General features: G+C 38.6%; 1 protein-coding gene across 3 annotated transcripts in view; it reads left to right on the top strand.

Moving 5' to 3' along the window:
• Positions 1-25,990, top strand: part of ERCC8 (ERCC excision repair 8, CSA ubiquitin ligase complex subunit) — a 66,442-nt gene that overhangs the window by 15,549 nt on the left and 24,903 nt on the right. For 2 of the 3 annotated variants that reach the window (XR_014831379.1, XM_003133989.7), the window contains exons 3-7: positions 2,991-3,092; positions 5,111-5,234; positions 20,061-20,142; positions 21,170-21,238; positions 23,211-23,277. Coding sequence is in view for 2 of the 3 variants with exons in the window: in XM_003133989.7 (XP_003134037.3) it covers positions 2,991-3,092; positions 5,111-5,234; positions 20,061-20,142; positions 21,170-21,238; positions 23,211-23,277 (444 nt within the window). In the remaining variant the exon portion in view is untranslated. The remainder of the gene's footprint in view (positions 1-2,990; positions 3,093-5,110; positions 5,235-20,060; positions 20,143-21,169; positions 21,239-23,210; positions 23,278-25,990) is intronic. The other variant, XM_021077003.2, reaches the window with a different exon arrangement.

Here is a 25,990-nt window from a genome sequence, read left to right as displayed (position 1 = left end):
CAACAACAACAACAAAAAAAATTTCTCTCTAAATGAGATCCAGTAAAATCTTACTTTGAGATTAATTTTGTAAAATTTCATAAAAATTATTAAAAATTCTAAATTGTAGCCTTTTAAATCTGGCATTATTGATTTCAAATAAATACAGAACATTGAACCTATGAAATCTTGCCAAATAAACATTCCCAAGCTACTTTTATTTAAATATAATCATTGTTAAATCAACAAACATTGAACTTCCTTTGGATGCAGAGAATGTTTAAGTGTAGAGGTATGTTTTTAGGTGCTGTTTCAAAATGTAGCTGCATAGTTATTACTCTCGGGGAGTCTAGTGGGAAAACAAATATAAAAAGCAGAAATATATTTTGGAAAATTAAGTCTGAAGCACATCAGACTTGTATTTGAGGTTTCCCCTAGCTGTATAATATCAGCTGTGTGACTTTGAGCAATTTACCTAACCTTTCTAATTCTCAGTTGTGTTAGCTGCATGATGGGAACAAAAATACCTAATTAACAAGTTGTTGTGAAGATTAATTGAAATAATATGTATAACATGAGTAGCATAGGACCAGGCGTATCATAAATGGTTGCCACCACTGTTGTTATTCCAAAGCATCATCACTTATACTTCTCCTCCTTTTGATCTGCTTTCTACACAGCTGCTGAAGCGCTTTGATAAATGCAAATCTGAACATGCTATTCCCCTACTTAAATGTCATCTACCCCACATTACTCTAACAAAAAAGTTCAGAACCCTTCATATGGTCTATAAATAGGTGTAAAAGTAACTAAAGAAAAGTTTGTCTTGTCATGTTCCGTTTACCCTGCAAATTTTATGGTATAATGAGTTATTATTGTTTTAAAATAAGCCAGGATAGGCTTACTGGAATTTCTTTCTTTTTTTTTTTTTTTGACCACACTAATGACATGCAGAAGTCAGGAATTGAACTCATTACACAGCAGTGACAATGCCAGATCCTTAACCACTAGACCACCAGGGAGCTCCTAGAATTGCATTTTTTTTTTTACTTCCAGCTTCTGCTTCTGCCATGGTCTCGCCTAGTAGCATGTGAGAAGCATGTACAGTGAATGAATTCTAACTTTAACACATGGTAAAATCCAAAAGACGGCCAGTGATAATTCTTTTCTTTTTCTGGACCTTTTCCAAGTTCAACATAACACCTCCCAATCAAGGACAAGCTGCAAGGGATAGCTGATTTCTTTTGGTCTTGCATGCTGGTGGAAAAAAAAATATTCAGTACCCAGCCAGCTATTTGGGAAGGTGATCAGTTGTTGTTGTGGCTCTGTGGCTCTGGAGTGGCCCTAGAAAAGGCAAAAAGACCAAAAAAAAAAAAAAAAAAAAATCTTTCACATAGCATTACTTGCTATCTTTCTTTGCTACCCAATCATCAGTCAGATTTAGAACTATTTGAGCAAACAACTTTGAAGAACTACTTTTAAATTAACCTAGAGGGTTCCTATCATGGCTTAGCAGGTTAAGAACCCAACTAGTATATTCATAAGGATGTGGATTTGATCCCTGGCCTCATTCAGTAAGTTAAGGATCCGGTGTTTCCATGAGCTATGGTGTAGGTAACAGAAATGGCTAGGATCTGGTGTTGCTCTGGCCATTGCATAGGCTGGCAGCTGCAGCTCTGATTCAACCCCTAGTCTGGGGAAGTCCATATGCTGCAGGTACAAATTAATTAACTCAATTGTTCTATAAATTGATACTGAATTTTTCTTAAGACTATAGGAGTTCCCATTGTGGTGCAGCAGAAACGAATCCGACTAGTATCCATGAAGATGCAGGTGCAATCCCTGGCCTCGTTCATTGGGTGGGGGAATCCTCTGTTAACCGTGAGCTGCAAATCAAAGACAGCTTGGATCTCATGTTGCTGTGGCTGTGGCGTAGGCTGGCAGCTGTAGCTCCGACGTGATCCCTAGCCTGGGAACTTCCATAAGCTGTGGGTTCGGCTCTAAAAACCACACACACAAAAAAAACAAAAACCTATAAATCAGTGTTCCTTGGACATGCTGCTCTTTCATGAACCCCTTGAAACTGGCTCACAACAGGATAAGTCACTTGTACCAGAATGTAAATCTACTAAGTCACTAACAGTTTAGATGAGCTGAGGGTTTTTTTAGAGCAAGACTTTCTCAGTGAAGAAAGAAGTATATTCATTTCTAACACAAGCTCCTTATTTTGCACCTTAAATAGCAAAGAAACTAAAGATGGCAAAGTAAGAAACCAATGACAACACTTCTAACAAATATAAGTGATCAGATATCCCCACAAACCACAGAATATGGGTGAGTGGGAGCAAAACATTGATAACTAAGAGGTCTGGTAGTAACAGAGCTTTATGCTCAAAGAAATGAAGTTTCTTATCTAAGATGTTCAAAAAAATAAAATTTGAGTCAAGGGTTTTATATCCAACCAGACTGATTTTCATTGACAAAAGAACAAAATGTTAGTAACATATAAGAATTCAGGGAATATTGTTTTCATGAGCCCTTTCTCTCTCCTTTTTTTTTTTTTGTTTGTTTGTTTGGTTGGTTGGTTGGTTTTTTTTGGTCTCTTTAGGGCCATACCCCTGGCACATGGAAGTTCCCAGGCTAGGGGTTATATCAGAGCTGCAGCTGCTGGCCTATGCCACAGCCACAAACACAGGATCTGAGCCATGTCTGCAACCTATACCACAGTTCATGGCAATGCCAGATCCCTAACCCACTGAGTAAGGCCAGGAATTGAACCCACATCTTCACGGATACTAGTTGGATTTGTTACTCCTACACCACAATGGGAACTACAGATTGAATCTTCTCACAAATATTAGATAAAAATGTTAGTTTATTGCAGTCTGTACTAATGAATATTTACTCTGTAGGCATAATGAGCTTGAGTGTTTATGGATCAGTAATTTTCAGAAATATTTAATCATAAATGAACTATATAAAATGATTAATGTGAACTTTTTTATTATTAGCATGTTATCAGGTGGTTCAGATGGTGTGATTGTGCTTTATGATCTTGAGAACGCCAGCAGACAACCTTATTACACATGTAAAGCAGTGTGTTCCGTTGGCAGGTGTGTATTAAAAATGTAATATATGAATTTATAAACAACAGAGTATTTTTTGCATCAAATGCAAAACATGAAAGTAGCAGTCACATGAATGTCTCAAATTGTTCAAGTGATATATTTACGTGACTATCCCTTGACAATTGCTTGCAAATAATAACTGAAATTCGGGCATAGCTATTTTTAACATGTGACTTCCCCAAAACAACTTGGGTATCAATTTTCAAAAGGATTTTATTTTAAAGTGTTTGATTATGTTTTTTTTTTAATCTACACCTATATAGCACTCCTCAGTAACTAATTTTAGTTTTTAATACTACTTAGCATAAGATTCATTTGAATCTTTTCAGCTAAATATAAACACAAATTAGATTTTTCAACTGTTGGAGTTCCCGTTTTGGCTCAGTGGAAACGAACCTGACTGGTATCTATGAAGACGCGGGGTCAATCCCTGGCCCTGCTCAGTGGGTTAAGTATTTGGCATTGCTGTGGCTATGGGATAGGCCAGCAGCTGTAGCTCTAATTCAACCCCTAGCCTGGGAACTTCCATATGCTGCACCTACGGCCCTAAAAAAAAAAAAAAAGAAGGGGAAATGTGTTAAAATATATAAATATATACATGACATAGAAATAAATGAAATATGAATAGGTGCTGTAGTCCCTTTTTTGCAGCTGTCTCAGAAGGCCAGAACTGGCACATAAGATTTTCCTTCTTCGTATCTTATTTCTTCAGGTAGCACCACATGTGTTCAAGGTCCTTTATCCTATATTGCAATCTAAACCTTTGCCTTAAGGAATCAGAACTCTTGATGGTCCTATCTGCAGAGGGTTGTAGTAGTATTCTGTTTTTTCTCATTACTGGAAATTTCTAACATACAAAAATAAGTGTATGTTAATGAACTAGGTACCCATCACCCAGCTTCAACAACTATCTGTCAAACCAATTTTGTTTCATCTTTACCCATCTACTCAGGATTATTTTGAAGCAGATCTCAGAAGGGTATCATTTCATTCATAATTATTTTTATCCCTAAAAGATAAAAGATGCTTTACAAGTATAACTCCCGTGTCACCATCTCACATTCAGTAATTCCTGATATTAAGTATCCAGTTGGTGTTCCAGTGTCTCCATTGTCTCAAAAGTGTTTCTAAACAGCCAGTTTCTTTGCATTAAGATTCAGTAAAGACTGGAGTTCCTGTTGTGGCTCAGCGGTAAGAAACCTGACTAGTATCCATGAGGACACGGGTTCAATCTCTGGCCTCGCTCAGTGGGTTAAGGACCTGGCATTGTCGTGAACTGTGATGTAGGCTAGTAGCTACAACTCTAATTCGACCCCTGGCCTGGGAACTTCCATATGACCTAAAAAGCAAAAAAAAAAAAAAGATTCAGTAAAGGATACATATACTGTGTGAATGGATAACTGGTTCAGAACATTTACTGCATCCCTCAGGATAGCACAGTATCATCACAAGGTGATATATGCTGATATCATAACTGGGTTTTTAACAAATCATGCTTCTGTGGGTGATGGCTTACATAAAAGTAGTGAATCCCATGAGCATCTACCAGTTGTGTTCTTTTTTATAGAAGTAAGGTCTTAATCAGAAGCAGTGCTGCTGTGTGGAACACCATGGAGGTATGAGAGGCAACAATTCTAAGAATGACAGTGCTAATAAAATGATACTCAGGGAAAGCAAATCCAAAACCAGAATAAATATCTTGCGCAGTAGGGAAAAAATCACTGTCCCCTTCATGAAGAGGTCCAGTATAGCTGGCTTATCCCTCCAGGCTATAGTACAGAAATAGCAAGTCCCTCACTTGATGAGCCTTAGTGAGAATCAAGCCTCCACATCATGCTGTGGAAGCCTAAAAGTAAAAATGCTTAGATATTCTCTTTCCCTGGACAGCTAGGACATGGTGTGCGATCCAGGTTTCACCATTCCTGAGACTGCTACTTGTTAATAGTATCAGTTTTGAGACTCAAATAAATCATTATCTCTACATTTTGATTGCTGTTTTGTAGAAACCACCCTGATGTTCACAAATACAGTGTGGAGACTGTACAGTGGTATCCTCATGACACTGGCATGTTCACATCAAGTTCATTTGATAAAACTCTGAAAGTATGGGATACAAATACCTTACAAGTGAGTACATTAAAACTTTTCCAGGTTGCTCTGTACAATGAAGGAGAATTTAGTCCTAAACCATTTTAGTGTGATTCTTTGGTAAGATGTTGTATATGTTAGATGTGAAAGGAGTATAGTGTGTAAGGTGAGCTAGACTGCTTGAGTTCATATCTTGGCTCTGCTTCTGACTAGCTTTATGATATTGGCAAGTGTCTAAACCTCTCTGTATTTATCTTTAAAAGGTAATGATTGTACTTTATAGAATAGTTGTGAGGATTAAATAGTTCAGTATCTAGAACAGTGCCTGGCCTATAGTAAGTGCTCAAAAACATCAGCTATTATTACTTACTTTATTATTCAAAAGCAACTATGGTCTAGTGGTGTAGGAAAGAATATTGGATTTATCTCCTATTGACCTAAAAACTTGAAGGAAAAGGAAGTTATTAATATTATAGCTTAGTAAACATAGACAATAGGTAATCGTTTTTATGATATTTCATCATATTTATATTTCTAGTGCTGATTTTTCCCTGAGCTGTACTCCCAATGTCTTTAGCTGTCTATAGAACCTCTCTTACTTAAATGTAGTGGCGTCTCCTCAAACTTAACGTGTTCCTCCTAATATTCATTTAGTCCTCAAATCCTAGCACCTCTTCCTTCAAACTCTCAGATTTTTCTTTTCTGTTTTTTTTTTTTTCACCATAACTGTACCTCTATACAATAACTAAAAACTCCTAAATGATTTCCCTGCATTATTTTCCTTCCCACATTTTCCACAGAATTAATCAGAGTAAAGCAGTTCCATCCTCTCCACCCAAACCTTCTAGTGACTCCATTGTCTAAATTCAGCCTGGCAGTCTAAGTTCTCCATTACCTCACCTCCTACTTTCTCAACCTTAGCTTCTCCCTCTTTTCAACATAAATGATGTATTGCTGCTAAATTGAATCTCATTTTGCCTTCTGAACATACTATATATTGTACTCCCTGTCTCAAGTCCCCTTCACTATGAAACTTCTCTGTTCTCTTATTCAACTTAAAACTGGAAGCTTGTACCCTTTGACCAAATTTTTTTATTTTTTCCACTACTTCTCCTGGTAATCATCACTTTATTCTCTGTTACTATTAGTTTGTTTTTTTAAGATTCTCCATGTAAGTGATATTATAAAGTATTTGTCTTTCTCTGTCTGTCTTACCTCACATAGTATAATGCCCTCAAGTTCAAGTCATGTTGTCACAAATGGCAGGATTTAATTCTTTCTCATGGCTGGATAATATTTCATTGGGGGGTGTGTGTGTGTGAGATATCTCCTTTATCCCTTCATGCATTGATGGATACTTAGATTGTTTCCCTGACTTGGCTATTATAAATATTACTGTAGAAAGCATGAAGGCACCGATATCTCTTTGAGATAGTGATTTCATTTCCTTTGGCTGTATACCCAGAAGTGGAATTGCTGGATCATATGACTCTATTTTTTCTTTTTTTTTTTTTTTTTTTTTTTTTTTTTTTGGTGGGGCGGGGGGAGAACATTCACCTGCGGCATATGGAAGTTCCCAGGCTAGAGGTTGAATGACAGCTGTAGCTGCCAGCCACAGCCACAGCCACAGCAATGCAGGATTCAAGCCACATCTCCCACCTGCACCACAGCTCACAGCAACGTCAGATCCTTAACCCACTAAGCAAGGCTAGGAATTCACCCCACATCCTTAAGGATGTTAGTCAGCTTTGTAACCCACTGAGCCACACTGGGAACTCCAATTTTTAATTTTTTGAGAAACCTCCATATTGTTTTCCATAGTGGCTGCACCACTTTACATTCCTACTAACAGTCACAACGGTTTCCTTTCCTCCGTATCCTCACCAACGCTTGCTATCTCTTGTCTTTTTGATTGTTCTAAGAGATGTGAGGTGGTAGCTCAATGTGGTTTTTATTTGCATTTCTCTGGTGATTAGTGATATTGAACACCTTTTCATGTTTCTTTTGGCCATTTGTCTATCTTCACTGAAAAAATGTCTATTTGTGTCCTCTGCCCAGTTTTTATTCAGATTGCTTGGGTTTTTGGCTGTTGAGTTGTATGAGTTTTTTATGTATTTTGGTATTATCCTTTTATCAGATATGTAACTTGCAAGTATTTTCTCCCATTCTATAGGTTGCCCTTATACTGTTGAGTGTTTGCTTTGCTGTGCAGAAGCTTTTTAGTTTGATGAAGTTCCATTTGTTTATTTTTGCTTTTGTTACCTTTGTTTTTGGTGTCAAATCCAAACAGTCTTCACCAAGAGCAATATCAGTGATTTCTAGGAGTTTTATGGTTTCAGGTCTTAGGTTCAAGTCTTTAGTCCATTTTGAGTTAATCTACCTCTGTGGTGTAAGATAGTACTCCAAGATAGTGGTCCAGTTTTATTCTTTTGCACGTGGTTGTTCAGTCTTCCCAACACCATTTTTTGAGAAGACTATCCTTTCCCCATTGTATATTATTGGCTCCTTTGTTGTAGATTAATTGACTATATATGCCTGGGTTTATTTCTGGACTCTATTCTAGTCCACTGATTTCTGTGTCCATTTTTATGCCAGTACCATACAATTTTGATTACTATAGCTTTGCAGTACAGTAGTGCTCCGTTATCCATGTGGAATGTTCTGAGACCCCTAATGGGTGCCTGAAACCACAAATACTACCAAACCATGTATATATACGTACACATATACTGTGTTTTTTCCCATGCTAATGTGTGGGTAGTGTATCTAGTGTGGATCAAGTAGGTAATTTAACATCTGGGCAGGACAAGCAAGATTTCGTCATGCTGCTCAGACAGCTTGTTATTTTAAACTTATGAATTATTTATTTCTGGAATTTTCCATTTAATATTTTCAACACACAGTTGGCCTCAGGTAACTGAAACTGAGAAAAGTGAAACAATAGATAAGGGGGGCTACCATACAGCCTGAAATCGGGAAGTGTGATACCCCCCACACTTTGCTCTTCTTTCTCAAGATTACTTTAGCAATTCAGGGTCTTTTGTAGTTCCATGCAAATATGAGGATTTTTCTTTCCTATTTCTGTGAAAAATGCCATTGGGAATTTGGTATGGGTTGCATTAAATGTGTAGATTCCCTTAAGTATTATGGACATTTTGACATTGTTAATTCTTTCAGTCCATTGGTATGGAATATGTTTTTATTTATTCATATCTTCAGTTTCTTTCATCAAGTTCTTATAGTTTTCAGAGTATACCTTTCATCTTCCTAGTTAAATTTACTTCTAGGTATTTTACTCTTTATGCTGTAGTTGTAAATGGGATTGTTTTCTTAATTTCTCCTTCTGATAGTTTGTTATTAGTGTATAGAAATTCAGATGATTTTTTTTAATATATTTTGAATCCTGCAACTTTACTGAATTCAATTTATTCTAACAGTTTTTTTGGTGAACTCTTTAGGGTTTTCTGTGTATAGTCTCATTTCATCTGCAGATAGACAGTTTTATTTTTTTAATTTTTTTATTAATGATTTTTATTATTTTCCATTATAGCTGGTTTACAGTATTCTGTCAGTTTTCTACTGTACAGCAAGGTGACCCAGTCACACGTACATATATACATTCTTTTTTCTCATACTATGCTCCATCATAAGTGTCTAGATATAATTCCCAGTGCTATACAGCAGGATCTCACTGCTTATCCATTCCAAAGGCAATAGTTTGCATCTATTAACCCCAAGCTCCCAGTCCATCCCACTCCCTCCCCCTTCACAACCACAAGTCTGTTCTCCATGTCCATGATTTTCTTTCTGTGGAGGTTCATTCGTGCCAAGTATTAGATTCCAGATGTAAGTGATATCATATGGTATTTGTGCAGATACAGTTTTACTTTTTTCTTTCTAGTCTGAATGCCTGATATTTCTTTTTCTTGCTTAATTGCTTTGGCTAGGACTTCTAGCACTGTTGAATAAAGTGACAAGAGTGGGCATCCTTGTCTCCTCCCTGATCTTAGAGGAAGAGCATTCAGCTTTTAACTGTTGAGTATGTTGAGTTACCTATGGGCTTATCATATATGACTTTTATTTTTTTTATTTTTTATTTTTGTCTTTTGTCTTTTTAAGGCTGCACACATGGCATATGGAGGTTCCCAGGCTAGGGGTCGAATCGAAGCTGTAGCTTAACCCACTGAGCAAGGCCAAGGATCAAACCCACAGCCTCACAGATACTAGTTGGGTTCAGTAACCACTGAGCCACGATGGGAACTCCATATACGACCTTTATTATGTTGGAGTACTTTTTCACTCTATACCCAGTTTATTGAGGAAAATAATTACACTTCTTAATATAAGTCTATACCCATTCATAATTTTTTTTAATTCCTAACATACCAGGAATAATAGAAGGGAAATTCTTTACACTGTCATTTACACATGACATGAACATGGAAAATCCAAAAGAAACTCTAGTTAAATTATAATATAGAAAATTTAGGAGTTCCTGTGGTGGCTCAGTGGTCAACGAATCCAACTAGGAACCATGAGGTTGCAGGTTCAATCCCTGGCCTTGCTCAGTGGGTTAAGGATCTGACGTTGCTGTGAGCTGTGGTGTAGGTTGCAGACGCAGCTTGGATCCTGTGTTGCTGTGGCTCTGGCGTAGGCCGGCAGCTACAGCTCCAATTCAACCCCTGGCCTGGGAACCTCCATATGCCGCAGGAGCAGCCCTACAAAAGGCAAAAAGACAAAATAAATAAATAAATTAAATTAAATTAAATTTAGCAAAGTTGCTAAGTATAAGGTCAGTTGTATTTCAGAATTCCAGGTACAAAGAATTATAAAATGAAATTTTAAAATTAATTTAGTTTACAATTGTAGCACAAGTCATCATATACCTAGTAAGAAATTGAAAAGTTTATAGAACCACTCAACACTGCACAGAAAACTGTAGAATAGTATTGAGAGAAACTAGGACCTAAATAAATTGTGGGATATAGCACATTCAGGAATTCAAAGCTTGGAGTTCCTGTCGTGGCTCAGTGGTTAACAAATCCAACTAGGAGCCATGAGGTTGCAGGTTCAATCCTTGGCTCTGCTCAGTGGGTTAAGGATCCAGCGTTGCTGTGAGTTGTGGTGTGGCTCAAATCTGGTGTTGCTATGGCTGTGATGTAGGCTGGCGGTTACAGTTCTGCTTGGACCCCTAACCTGGGAACCTCCATATGCTGCGTGTGCGGCCCCAAAAAGACCAAAAAAAAAAAAAAAAAAAAAAAGAATTCAGAGACTCAAGAGTATCAGCAAGATGGCGGAGTAGAAAGACCCTGAGCTCACCTCCTCTCATAGGCATATCAAAATCACAACTACTTATAAAACAGCCATGAGAAATGAAGAAGACCAGAACCTACCAGAAAAACTCTCCTTCATCTAAAGATAAAAAAGGAACCACCGCAAGGCCGAGGCAAATAGGAGGGATGGAGTCACAATATAGTCAAATCCCATACACCCTGGTGGGCTATCAAAAAATGGGAGAATAATTACAACTGCAGAGGTTTTCCCAAAGGAGTGAGAAGTCCATGCTACATATCAGGCCCCACAGCCCAGGGGTCCCTACCAAGAAGACAAGCCCCCGGGACATTTTGCTTAGAAGGCCAGTGCTTACTTTTGAAAGTCCCCAAGGGTTGTGGGAAATAGAGACTGCACTTTTAAAGGGTGTACACAAAATCTTACACCCTCTAGAAACCAGGGCAGAAGCAGTGATTTGATAGAAGTTCAGGTGAGACCTACCTACTGATTTTGGAGAGTCACTCAGGCAAGAGGCAACTACAGCTCATCCTAGGAACATATACACGGGTAGCATCCACTTTTGGGAGCTTCTTCTACCAAGTGAACACTGGTGCTGGCAAGTGCCATTTAGGAATCTTCCCTCTAGCTTCTCAGCCCTAGACCCCAGCCCTGCTCTGGTCCAACAGTCTGCAGGCACTGGTGCTGGGATGCCTCGGGCCAGTCAGCTGGATGTGGATATAACATCACTTACCATCCGACAAGCTGTCTTAGGACCCCTTTAGCCTACAGCCACCCCTGAACAAGACAGCCCTGCCCACCAGAGGGCCCAGGACCTGGCTGCACACACCACTGCACAGGCACTAGACCTGACACCTATAGGGACCTATAGCCAGAGACTAGGGCACAGCACCACCCACTAGTGGGAAAGCGCCAGTCACAGAATTCCTGGAGCCTTGCCTTCACCAACTAGCAGTCAGACACCCGCCACAAGAAAACCATAGTCCCATAGTCTGCAAACCTCACCACTCACTAGCAGGCCAGATTCTGCCCTGGTAGCAGCTAGGCTGGGCCTCACCTGCTAGCAAGCCAAGATAAGCTTTAAGGCACCGCAAGCCCCATAGCCAACTGTGTCAGGAACCAGCCCCATCCACCAGCAACCTGATACTTCCGCTAGAACCCCCTGGCCCTTACAACCAAACCCCAAGACCTAGCTTTGCCTGATAGTAGGCTGGCACTAGTCCCAGGACCAGACTTTACTTACCAGTTAGCAGGCAACAGCCCCAGGGTTCCACAGTTAGCTACCTTATGACCCATTCCCAACAACCAGTGGCCAGCACACTCCACACAAGGCAGGACCTGGCAACCAAACAGACTGAGGACCAACCAATCCTACCAGACTGTTCACACAGTCAGCCCACTACAACAGAAAGGCCCTCATGGGGGAACCCCTAGAACATATAAAACTGTAGTGATAAGGGGAATGTGCTGCTGGGAAGCATAAGCCATTTCCTACAAAAGGCCACTTCTTCAAGGCTGGGGATCATAACCAACCTACCAGACACATAAAAATAAAACCAGCAAGTTAGGCAAGATGAGGTGACAGTGAAACATGTTCCAAACGAAGGAACAACATAAAACCCCAGCAGAAAGAGCTAAGAGAAATGGGGATAGGCAGTCTACCCAACAAAGAGTTTGGGGTAGTGATTGTAAAGATAATCACAGAACTCCGGAGAAGAATGGATGTACAGAGTGAAAAGTTAGAAGTTTTTAACAAAGAGTTAGAAAATATAAAGAACAACCAGAGATGAAATAAACCTAAAAGAAATCAACAGTAAGCTAAATGATACAGAGGAACATATCAGTGCACTGGAAGACAAGATAGCAAAAATCATTGATGCTAAGCAGAAAAAGAAAAAGAAATGAGGACAGTTTAAAAGACCTCTGGGACAACATCAAGTGTACTAATATTTGCACTGTAGGAGTCCCAGAAGGAGATGAGAGGGAGACAGGAGCTGAGAACTTAATTAAAGACAGGCTAGCTGAAAACTTTCCTACCTGTGAAAGGAAATAGACATCTAAGTCCAGGAAGCTCAGAATTCCATACAGGATTAAGCAAAATTGGAACACACCAATACACATTGTACTTAAAGTGTCAAAAATTATAGATACACAGAAAATATTTAAAGCAGCAAGGGAAAAGCAAAAATTACATATAAAGTGAATCCCATAAGGCTATCAGCTGAATTTTCAGCAGAAACTGTGCAGCCCAGAAGGGAATGGCATGATTTATTTAAAGTGATGAAAAGGAAAAAAAAAAGACCTACAATCAGTAATCTTCTACCCAGCAAGACTCTTATCCAGATCTGATGGAAAGATTAAAAGTTTCACAGATAAACTAAAGTTAAATTAGTTCACCACCATCAAATCAGCTTTACAAGAAATGTTAAAGAAACAACTTCTCATTTACAAGAAATGTTTAAGCAAAAAAGAAAAGAGGATACAGCAAAAACATGAAAATCACAAAAGGAAAAAACTCATTGAAATGACAAACATAATAAAGGCAGGAAATTGTCCAAGCACAAGACTAGTAGGACGGTTAATAGACAAAAACAGTAAAATCATCTCTATCCACAATAATAAGCAGTTAAGGGGTACATAATTACATGTAAACAGTGATATCAAAAACTAATTATTAGGAGAGGAGAGTACAAATGCCCAGTTGTTAAAATGCATTTGAAATTAGGAGATCAGCAATTTAAAGCAATCATGTATATAGAGAGATTGCTATACATAAACTCCATGTTAACCACAAGCCAAAAATCTATGGATAAACACACAAAAAAGAAAAAGGAATTCAAACATAACACTAAAGATAGTCTTCAAATCACTAGACAAGAGGAATTCTCTGGTGGCATGGCAGGTTAAGGATCCAGTATTGTCAGTGCAGTAGAGAGTGTTCAGTTCCTCCTCTGGGAACTTTTGCATGCCATTGGCACAACCAAAACAAAAACAAAACAAATACAAAACAAATCACTAAAGAAAAGAACAAAAGAGGAAGAAAGAAACAAAAAAGAAACAAACAAACAAAAACAAAGACAACCCTAAAACAACTGACAGAATGGCAATAAGAACATACATATCAATAATGACTTTATATGTAAATGGACTCAATACTCCAATCAAACGACATAGAGTGGCTAAGTGGATACTAGAAGACTCATATATATGCAGCCTATAAGAGACTCCCTTGAGAGATAAGACAGATTGAAAGCAAGGGCATGCAAAAGGGGCCAAAAGGGATTAAGAGGTACAAACTACCATGCATAAAATTTAAGAGATACAAGGATATATACTACAACACAGGGAATGTGGCCAGTATTTTATAATAACTATAAACAGATTGTAATCTTTAAAAATTGTGAATCACTATGCTGTACACCTGAAGCTTGTATAATATTATACATCAACTATACCTCAATTTGAAAAAGAAAAAAGAATTAGAAGGCTCAATAATGTAAAGATAACAGTTTCCAATATGATCTATAGAATCAGTGCATTTCTCAGCTATCCAGACAGAGAACATAGTATTTGTGCAGGGAGAGGGTGGACTTTCTCTGAGTGGTAGTTGAGTGGGGGGGTCAGAGGGCCTTACTCTGGTTAGGTTAGAATTTCTCTTCTTGGTTGGTAGAAGTTCCATTACTTAGAAGGTTAGAACCAACTTTCTTTTAAGGGTGAGAATTAGGGGAGAAGGAAGGGTGGGAAATCAGATAGGAAAATGCCCTAGATCTGGTGTGGTGCTTCCCTTGCCTGGGGCTAAACTCCCTGATAAGTTCAGCTTAAATGGATGGATAGTCCTACCTTAAAAGAAAAGGTTCTGAGAGTTTCCATCGTGGCGCAGTGGTTAACGAATCTGACTATAACCATGAGGTTGCAGGTTCAGTCCCTGGCCTTGCTCGGTGGGTTAAGGATCTGGCATTGCTGTGACCTGTGGTGTAGGTCGCAGACTCGGCTCAGATCTGGCGTTGCTGTGGCTCTGGTGTAGGCCGGTGGCTACAGCTCCGATTAGACCCTAGCCTGGGAACCACCACATGCCATGGGTGTGGCCCTAGAAAAGGCAAGAAGACAAAAAAAAAAAAGAAAGAAAAAAGAAAAGAAAAAGTTCTTGTTGTTTGGTCCTCCATTTATAACACAAAGAAGAGTAGTATTTTTCTATGTAGATGTAAAAAAAAAAATTATATATACAGGTGTGCAGATAAATGTGTGTTTTTTTTCCTTAGGAGAAAAAACTATTCTGGTCACTGGGAGCCAAATTTGAGAAGGTAGTCTGGTTAGAAATAAGGATCTTCTAGAGTTCACGCTGTGGCATAGTGGGTTAAGAACCCCACTGGAGCGGCTTGGGCCATTGTGGAGGTGCACATTCAATCCCAGCCCAGGTGCAGGGGGTTAACGGATCTAGAATTGCTGCAGCTGCAGCTTTGGATTCAGTCCCTGGCCAGGGAACTTCCATATGCCATGGCTGTGGCCATTAAAAAAAGGGACCTTGGAGTTCCCATCGCAGCTCAGTGGTTAACAAATCCGACTAGGAACCATGAGGTTGCTAGTTCGATCCCTGGCCTCACTCAGTAGGTTAAGGATCCAGCTCAGATCCCGAGTTGCTGTGGCTGTGGTATAGGCCAGCGGCTACAGCTCTGATTAGACCCCTAGACTAGAAACCTCCATATGCCACGGATGCGGCCCTAGAAAGAGACAAAAAAAAAGACGATCTCCTTCTGAGTGGGATGCATGAAAAGTTAGCTATTTGGAGCTGTTATTCCCTCACTACTACTACAGGGCCTCTCTCTGCCCAGCCCACCCTTCTGAGGGGGGCCAACACTAGTTGGTTAACAGGTGGAAGCCCCTGACAACAGGAGCTGTCACCTGCTCTCTGGGGCTTTTGGTTTAAAAAGATACACATGTACTTATACACACAGGGTTTTGGAAATCGGAGTTGTCTGGTCAACTTGAGCATGTTGACAAGGGGGTATTAGGGTTATTTTCCAGTGGGACTAGCATGTCACTAAAGCAGGCCTTTTGATATATTAAAAAATTTTTTTCTTAAAAGAAAAGTTTAGATTTTAATCATATTCAAAGGGTTTCTAAGTCTTTGTTTTACAGAATTCCTTGTTTGCTTCAGCTGTCTCCTTCCTCTCTGTTCTTGGAGGAAGTGGGTCCTGACTGGAGTCAACACACTTGTAATTTTGTATCCTGGTGTCTATTCTTTTGGAGTGTGAAGTATTCCCTTCCTTTGTTAAGATTCCTGAGGAGTTATTTTTTTCTTTTACAACAAAAACCCAACCTTTTGTCCCTTAAAAAAAAAAATCAGTGCATTTCTGATTTAAAACTTTGCAGAATTCTTTTTGTGGAAACTGACTAGCTAATTCTAATGTGTATATGTTAAGTGCAAAGGGACAAGGGACTCTTGAAGAATGAAGTTTGAGGACTTCACTACCTAGACTTAACCATAAATTAAATATGCTAACTAAGGCATCATCATATTAGTACAAGTAAACACACGGGAACAGGGTAGAGAATCAAGACACAAAACTATTACTGTATAATCATTTGGGTTATGGTAAAAGTAGCTCTGCAGTGAATTAGGGAAAGGAAAGCCTTTTCCATAAGTGGTGCTGGATCAACTAGATATCCATTTTAAAAAATGAATCTTAACTCTTCCCTCACACCAGACACAAAAGTCAGTTTTAAGGTAAGTCAAATTTAAGATAAAGCTTAAAGGTGAAAAAGGAAAATATGTCGGTGGCTTAAGACAGGTAAAGACACAAAAATTATAAACCAGAAAGACAGAGTGATAATTTGAGCTACATTAGAATTAGGAATCTCTGTTTATCAAAAAACACCATTACAGGAGTTCCCGTTGTGGCGCAGCGGAAACGAATCCAACTCGGAACCATGAGGTTGCAGGTTCTATCCCTGGCCTCGCTCAGTGAGTTAAGGATCCAGCATTGCCATGAGCTGCAATGTAGGTTGCAGATGTGGCTCAGATCTGGCGTTGCTATGGCTGTGGTGTAGGCCAGCAGCAACAGCTTGTATTAGACCCTTAGCCTGGGAACTTCCATATGCCGCAGGTGCAGCCCTAAAAAAGACAAAAGACAAAAGGCAAAAAAAAAAGCACTGTTACAGAAGTGTAAAAGTAAGCCATGGAATGGGAGATGATATATATGACAGATGCATATATTTGAAAAAGGGGAGTTCCCGTGGTGGTGCAGTGGTTAACGAATCCGACTAGGAACCATGAGGTTGCGGGTTCGGTCCCTGCCCTTGCTCAGTGGGTTAACGATCCGGCGTTGCCGTGAGCTGTGGTGTAGGTTGCAGACGCGGCTCGGATCCCGCGTTGCTGTGGCTCTGGCGTAGGCCAGTGGCTACAGCTCCGACTCGACCCCTAGCCTGGGAATCTCCATATGCCACGGGAGCAGCCCAAGAAATAGCAAAAAGACCAAAAAAAAAAAAAAGAAAAGAAAAGAAAAGAAAAAGGACTGGTGTACAGTTTATAATCTACACAAATTAAAACAGTCCTGTAGAAAAATAGGCAAATCACTTGAATAGGCACTTCAAGAAAGAGGATATCCAAATAGCCAATAAATAAAAATGTTCAACTTTATTAATTTTGTACCTGGATTTGTTCTTTAAGTGTATGAGGTACTTTTCTGTACCCTCCAGAATGACCAAACTTAAAGAGGTTGAGGATAACAAGTACACATGTTGCTAGTGAGATTACAAATTGGTACAGATATTTGGTATTGACTAAAGCCAAATATGTGTCCACCCTTTTACCCAGCAGTTATACTTTTGAGTATATAAATGCATGTGTATGTGTACTAAAGGATATGTATAAGAATGTTCATAGCAGCACTGTTCACAGTAATCAAAAACTGAAAAAACTCAAATATCCATTAACAGCCAAATGAAATCTGATAAATTTTACATTAAAATACTTCCCAACAATAAGGGAACCCTTCTATATTAGCAAAATATATGAATCTTACATAATATTGGACAAAATAGCCAAACACTAAAGAGTGCCTATTACATAATTCTCTTTGTAGGAGGTTCAAAAAGACAAAACTAACCTAATGGTGATAGAGGTCTGTATGGTGGTTTTCTTGGTGCGATTTGTAAGGGGATTCTAGGAAGCCTTCTGGGGTATTTGTAATGTAATGTTTGTAATGTTCTTTTTGTTTGTTTGTTTTTTCCCTTTTCTATGGCCGCTTCCTAAAGCGTTTGGAGGTTCCCAGGCTAGGGTCTAATTAGAGCTGTAGCCACCGGCCTACACCAGAGCCACAGCAACGTGGGATCCGAGCCACATCTGTGATCTACAGCACAGTTCGTGGCAACACCAGATCCTTAACCTACTGAGTAAGGCCAGGGATTGAACCCGCAGCCTCATGGTTCCTAGTCGGATTTGTTAACCACTGAGCCATGACGGGAACTCCTGTAAGGTTCTATTTTATAATATAGATGGTCATTATTTTGTGAAAATTCACCTTGTGAAAATTGACCTGTGCAGTTATGATTTGTCTACTCTTCTGTATGTTTCTGTTGTTATACCTCATTTGAAAGTATGACTTTGGAATGTGGAACTAATGGTTAGGACTCTATGATTTCACTACCACAGCCCAGGTTTGATCCCTGGTCTGGGAATTGAGATCCCAGATCAAGCTACTGCTTGCTGTGGCAAAAAAGGCAAAAAAAAGTGTGGTTTTTAGTTAAATTTTTCAATTTAAGTAATTGAAATTAATAAGGCATACATTTGAATTTTCTTTTTTTAAAAAAATACACTTTTTTTTCCCCCATTTTTGGCCATACCCACAACATATGGAAGTTCCCAGGCCAGGGATCAAATCCGAGCCACATCCATGACCCACGTCACAGCTGTAACAATGCCTTAACCCACATCACCGGGCTGAACTCCCTGGATTTTCTTTCTTTAACATTGACCTCTGTTAAAAATCTAAGATATCTTGGAGTTCCCATTGTGGCTCAGAGGGTTAAGAACCTGACATAGTCTCCATGAGGACGTGGGTTCAATCCCTCGCCTTGGTTAAGGATCCAGCATTGATTCATGGCAGTGGTATAGGCCTACAGCTGCAGCACCAATTTGACCCCTAGCCTGAGAACTTCCTAATGCTGCAGGTGTGGCTGTAGTAAGAAGAAAAAAAAAAAAAAAAAAAGAAATTAGAGACAGTCAAAATCTGGATTTAAAGAGGAAGGAAGAAGATTAATTAGGAGGAACTTGGGTGAAAAGGATTTTGTTTTCTTGTCCTGGGAAGGGGCTGCTATTAACATGAAAGAGACTTGAACATTTTTTAGTGCTAATGGTAATGAGCCAGAGAGAGAGAGTTTATAGATACTCCGGATAGAGGAAATAATGTATAGGGTAAGATTTCTGACAGTATTGAAAGGGATCTGAACACAGGTGAGGAAATTAACTTTAAAAATGAGGAAAGGGAGTTCCATTGTGGCTCAGTGTGGTTAATGAACCTGACTAGTATCCATGAGGAAGTGGGTTCGATCCCTGGCCCTGCTCAGATGGTTAAGGATTTGGTGTTGTGGTGAGCTGTGATGTAGGTCATAGACACCGTTCGGATCCCATGTTGCTGTGGCTGTGGTGGAGGCCAGCAGCTGCAGCTCTTATTTGACCCCTAGCCTGGGAACTTCCATAAGCCGTGGGTGTGGCTCTAAAAAGACATACATAAGAGGAAGGATCATTTTTTTTTCCATGGTAACAGAATGAAGAAGGTGAAGAGATGGTGGAAGCAAACGTGTTTATAGGTTTGTTGATACAACATGAAGGGAATTCTCATTGATGGCCCCTATTTTCTCTTTGGACTAAAAGATCAGATCACCTGTTGTGATGAAGTGGTAATGTTTGTGGAGAGTGAAGAGGTTTGAAATAGCTGCAAATATTGCAGAGACAGTTGGTGAAATTGTAGTATCAGCAGTCAATACAAAAGCTCAGTTGAAGTGACTTATCTTTTATAGCGATACTAGTCTGCCCTATTATAAGATTTTCTTCATCTGGACTGGGCAGAGATCACTAACTCTAGACTCTGGCCAAGTCTTTTTATGAACTCTTTTTGCAAATAAAGTGTTATCGTAACAACTTGCATATAGGTGCATGGAAGGCAGGCATTTGGAGTCTTCCGGGGTTGAGGTCTTGTCAAGTAGGATGATAACAACAAAGGAGTTAAAGATATTGGCAGCTAAAGTATTGAACCTTGAAATCCAGCTGAAGAAGGAGAAGTAAAGCCGATGATGAGAGTGCCTTGGGTGTAGTAGCTAAAGTTGCATGGAACTGAGAGGCACAGTACTGGCTAGATCATCTATGTAGATGCTAAAGTTTCCCAGAATGGAGTAGAGAGGAAGATGGTGAACAAGGTAGTTGTCTTAATCTCTGGAATTTATTACAGAAAAATAAATAAATTGCTAACAGTTGACTTAGAAATTGCTAACAATGTGAAAATAAGTATATAGAAAATGTGTTGCTTTTGTGTTTGTAATTAGAACTTACCCTTATTTTAAATGTCTTTTGATTACCAGACTGCAGATGTATTTAATTTTGAAGAAACAGTTTATAGTCATCATATGTCTCCAGTTGCCACCAAGCACTGTTTGGTAGCAGGTTTGTACACTTGTTCTTTTGTTTTCTACATATTAAAAACTTTCTCCCTTTTAATATCTAGTTAGTTTTAATATAAACATTTTAACCCAAATGAAAAGCAAAATTCTTTTTTAAAAAAGTATATGTTACTGTTTATATTCAGTTTAACAGATACTGTGCAAGTCAGGCACTGAGCTAGATTTCAAGTGGCTAGAATTCAAAGATTAAGAAAGCACATTTCTGTTCCCTTAAGAGTTAATTTTAAACACCAAAGTTTCAAAAATTTTGCAAGAACAAAATTTGGCAGTTTTTTCAATTTGACACAGTAAAATAAGAAAATGACTTCCTTTTCTCTAATTAAACATGTGATTCAGATTAAACATCCAATTTTATGAAAGCATTTTTCATATATGAAGAAAAATGTTTTACTGGTATTGGGAATGAGGTCCCTGTGATAACATTATTGCTTTGACACAGCATGGATTTCCTCACTTCTGGGCATCAGTCCACTGCTTCGTATATAAAGGGTTCACTAACCTGTTTTTGAGATCCATTCATTCTGTGTCCAGAGTTTCTGTGAATCTATTTCTAGTGGAAAAGCAAAGCTATTAAAATAAAATGATTTGACTGATAAAATAATGCATATATTTATAATGTATATAAATGTGCATTATACCAATACACATTTCCTGGTTCTGATACTGTGCTTTAGTTACCTAACACATAACCACTGGGACAACCAAGGTGAAGGGTACACAGAGCCTTTCTGTACTATCTTTGCAACTTACCATGAATCTATAATTATTCCCAAGTTAAGTGTTAAATAGTGCAATAATAGAGTTCTCTTAATTGAAGTGTAACTACAATTAAAATGCTTTTTCAAATTATAAACACTAAAATTATTTAAAGTACACTTTTAGTATACATTTTTATATTTCTGCATGGATACAGTGAAAATTTCATGATTCCTAATGGTAGCTTCTTGTTTCCTCTTAGTGATGATTTATAATAAAATTACCTTAAACAATTTTTGTTTTTGTTTTTACAGTTGGTACTAAAGGGCCCAAAGTACAACTTTGTGACTTAAAGTCTGGATCCTGTTCCCACATTCTCCAGGGTATTTTTTATTTGAAACAACAACTACTTTGAGTAAACCATTCAATAAAATGAAACATTACTAACAATGTAGTCTTTGTAAGTGATATAACTGGTGTATTTTGTGCTAGTTTTCAGAAGTCAACAGGGAAATAAAGATCCTTCTGTGCATTATTCTTATAAAATTGAACTATTGAGACATTTATATGAACAATGGCCACAGGGGAAGCTCAAAGGATATAGAAAGGCTAACTCAAACCTTGTGTTATTCCTACATTGAAAAAAATGAACTACTTATTTTTTGTTGTTATCTTTTTGTCTTTTAGGGCTACACCGGCAGCATATGGAAGTTCCCAGGCTAGGAGTCAAATCAGAGCTGTAGCCACCGGCCTACGCCAGAGCCACAGCAATGAGGGATCTGAGCCTAGTCTGCGAACTACACCACAGCTCACAGCAATGCTGGATCCTTAACCCACTGAGCGAGGCCAGGGATCAAACCTGCATCCTCATAGATGCTAGTCGGGTTCATTAACCACTGAGCCACCACGGGAACTCCTGAACTACTTATAAAACTTACATCAGTACATATTTCTCCATGAGCGTTGTTTAATATTGCTCAAGCTAAGTAAACATTCTTCATATTTTCTCAGTAAAAATATTTTAAAGGAAGATATTAAAATAATACTTTGGTAAAAGTTTACTAGCCTAGATTGTTTTTTGCTACTTTTTATCAGATCATCTAATTCTAAATGAAAAAAATGGGATGTAATTCAGAAATAATATTTTTATTTATCTCTGAGGAACACATAATAACTGTATCAGGAAAACTTGGTGAGATGGATAACATTTGTTTTACATTATCATGAATTTCTATTAGTACAAGCTAGGTGGATAAAAATATCTCACTTGAACAGGTTAGGTAGAAGTGAATTAAAATGCTAAAATCACTTACCCAAGAGTTCCCGTCATGGATCAGTTGTTAATGAACCCAACTAGTATCCATGAGGATGTGGATTTGATCCCTGGCCTCAATCAATGGGTTAAGGATCTGGCTTTGTTGTGAGCTGTGGTTTAGATCGCAGATGTGGCTTGGATCCCACGTTGCTGTGGCTGTTGTGTAGGCGGGCAGCTGCACTCTGATTTGCCCCCTCACTTGGGAACTTCCATATGCAGCACGTGCAACCCTAGAAAGACCAAAAAAAAAACCACAAAAAAAAAAAAAAAAGAAAACACTTACCCTATGAAATTATCACCTGTGCTTTCTAGATAAAAATTTTTATATAAATGCCTTTTACAGTCATGAATTAAAATAATTATTTCTGTTATAACTTTGAACAGTTAGAAAACATTTTTATTCTTTAGAATGTTTATCTTGTATGGTTTATTGAAGAGATTTTGTTGTTGAGATAAGTGAACTCGAACTACATCACTTATTGATGGATTGACTTGCTAGAGTAACAGCTCTAATTTTTTTTTTTCTTTTTGGTCTTTTTAGGGCCACACTCACGGCATATGGAGGTTCCCAGGCTAGGGGTCGAATCAGAGCTGTAGCCACTGGCCTACGCCACAGCCATAGCAATGCCAGATCCAAGCCGAGTCTGCAACCTACACCACAGCTTACGGCAACGCCAGATCCTTAACCCACTGAGCAAGGACAGGGATCGAGCATGTGTCCTCATGGATGCTAGTCAGATTCGTTTCCACTGAGCCACAACGGAAAGTCCTAACAGCTCTATTTAAAAAGATAGACTCACTTGCTCTGACTGTTCCATCCAAACCAAACCCAGGCCTTTTATAGTAAAATACCATGTGTGAAAAATGCCCTAGAGACTTCACATTAATATTTAAATATAGATTATTATAAATGTGGAAATGATTATATCAGTTTACTTTTAACATTTAGTCTATGCTTTCTTCATAATCAGACAAAATTAATTGTGCTGTTGTTTTTTTTTCAAATATTTTCCAAGTAATTTTATACAGTTGCTTTGCAGGTCACAGACAAGAAATATTGGCAGTCTCCTGGTCACCACGCTATGAATATATCTTGGCAACTGCAAGGTAAGATGTAGATACATTATTTGGTTTTAAAGTTAATAATTAATGATAAAAATTTTGAGAAGACTTTTTATGTAAGATGCATATTTAGTTGTTAAGTAGGCCCTGAAAAATGAAATAGAGTTATAGATTTTGATTCATATTACCAAAAGAAATCTTCCTTTGTGTCATAATCCTAATCTGGACTATCCATCTTGAATGTGCTCACTTTTTAAAATAGAAAAAACAACAGAATCTGTGTAGCAATGTGAATCTGTTAGTACGACCCATGAAACAACTGTTGTGTCATATCTGCATACAATAGTATAGCACTCTATTTATTTAAAAATAGAGCATTTTGGAGTTTCCTGGTGGCCTGGTGGGTTAAGGATCCAGCATTGTCACTGCTGTGGTGTGGGTTCCATCCCTGGCCCAGGAACTTTCACTTGCTGGGGCACAGCCAAAATAAATTTTAAAAATAAATAAAAATAGGGAGTTCCCGTCGTGGCGCAGTGGTTAACGAATCCGACTAGGAACCATGAGGTTGTGGGTTCGGTCCCTGCCCTTGCTCAGTGGGTTAACGATCCGGCGTTGCCGTGAGCTGTGGTGTAGGTTGCAGACGCGGCTCGGATCCCGCGTTGCTGTGGCTCTGGCGTAGGCCGGTGGCTACAGCTCCGATTCGACCCCTAGCCTGGGAACCTCCATATGCCTCGGGCGCGGCCCAAGAAATAGCAACAACAACAGCAACAACGAAAAAGACAAAAAAAAAAAAAAAAAAAGAAAAAGAAATAAAAATAAAAGCAGTAGTATTTTAATTCATTTTCTTTAATCCAAAATTATTTTGAATCTAATTCAACACATTCATCTAGTCATTGATTCAATTTACTCATATGTAATGACTCCTATCTATGCCAAGCATTGTGCTTTGGACACAGAGGTAACACAGGCATAGTCCTTTCAAGAAGCTAAAAGTCTAATGAGGGAATATAGTCAGAAAAATCAGTGATTACAGGACTTCCTGAAAAATGCTTTAATAGAGGTACATCTCTGGTAGGTATAATGTGGGCAGAAAGAGCCAGAGCACTTAACTGTTAAGGATAAAGGGATTTGGGGGGATTGTTTGCTGGAAGAAAGGATCCTAGATGTTTAAGTGCTAAGGGAAAAGCACCAGTAAAGAGAAATTATTGAAAATAAGAAATGGAGGTAATAGTTGGTATATCAGGACCTTGAATGGACAGGAGAGGGTAATATCAAGGGTTCTGATAGAAGGGGCCACTTGATTTAACATGTGAAAGGCATCATGAAACTAAATAGAAGGAAAAAAGGTAGATGTGAGTACAATTAAATTTGTGACTTTTGCAGAGGAGCTCAAAAAATGCAAACCCAGTGGCCTGTGTTGTTTTTCAGTGAGTAGAACTTGATGTCAACTATTGAAAATACTGGAATGGGATGCAATTTTCAGGGAAAGTAGTAAAGATTTGGAATAACAATTTTAATGAGTGGGCAAGGAATCTGATAAGGTGCACATATGATTGTGTCCTTTGTTTAATGTGTAGCTTTAATAGTTGTGCAAAAATTGTTAAAAGTCATGGGTATAAGGAAGGAAGTAAAATCACAAAAAAAACTTTTAAGAGGGATCAAGGATCTAAGGCGGTCGAAGCATGACTGTTAATAAGAAAATTTTAAATCTGGGAGTTCCTGTCATGGCGCAGCAGAAACGAATCTGACTGGGAACCATGAGGTTGTGGGTTCAATCCCTGGCCTCGCTTAGGGGGTTAAGGATCCAGCATTGCCATGAGCTGTGGTGTAGGTCACAGACGTGGCTCGTATCTGGCATTTCTGTGGCTGTGAATAGGCTGGCAGCAACAGCTCCAATTAGACCCCTAGCCAGGGAACCTCCATATGCTGTGGATGCAGCCCTAAAAAGACAAAAGATGAAAAAAAAAAAATTTAAATCTGAAGAGATAGGAAGTATTAATCAAATTTTGACATAGACATTTTAATAAAGCTTTATTTGCAGAAGAATTATAAAAACTATTTTTATTAGTTTTATAAAGATATGTGTCTGGATTTTTGTACGGCCACCAGCCCTTCCCCTTTGCCACAGTTTAGTTCACAAAGAAGCTTCTGCCAATAGTTTGCAGACGGTGACATTGAAATTTATTATTTCTAAAGTAGAAAAAAGTCTTGAATGTGGCCGTAAGAAGGCTGGCTAAAGAGGTGTTAAGGTGAGGAGGTAGATTCTGGTTGTAGGTTCATGCAAGAGTGGATTTATATTATTCTTTTTCCAATTTGATGTTCCTCAAATCAAGAGGGAAACTAAGAGGCTTTCAGTTCTCAGAGGACCCCAGGAATTTGAATCAGTTCCAGAATGAACCTGGTAATCAGTGTTGGGAATTGAGTATATCCAAATCTAATCTGTTTCAGAAGAGACTTAAATCCTTAGGCTCATCCCATTGCAGACTTTTTTCCCAGCTAGAAAGAAAGAAAACCAATGGGAATGGGAAATGCTAGCTTTTTGCCAACTCTTTTAATTGGCTAGGTTTGATGGTGATCTGTGAAAATAAAGTTTTAGAAAGAGATAAACCCTATTTTATTTATTTATTTATTTATTTATTTATTTATTGTCTTTTTTTATTTCTTGGGCTGCTCCCGTGGCATGTGGAGGTTCCCAGGCTAGGGGTCCAGTCGGAGCTGTAGCCGCCAGCCTACGCCAGAGCCACAGCAACTCGGGATC

Source organism: Sus scrofa, chromosome 16 (genome assembly GCF_054392235.1).
Source record: "Sus scrofa isolate SSC_HxYL_T2T_F1_AM1 chromosome 16, Sscrofa_HxYL_maternal_Yorkshire_Landrace_v2.0, whole genome shotgun sequence".
NCBI classification, from domain to species: domain Eukaryota; kingdom Metazoa; phylum Chordata; class Mammalia; order Artiodactyla; family Suidae; genus Sus; species Sus scrofa.
This window is presented reverse-complemented; position numbering and strand designations above follow the sequence as displayed.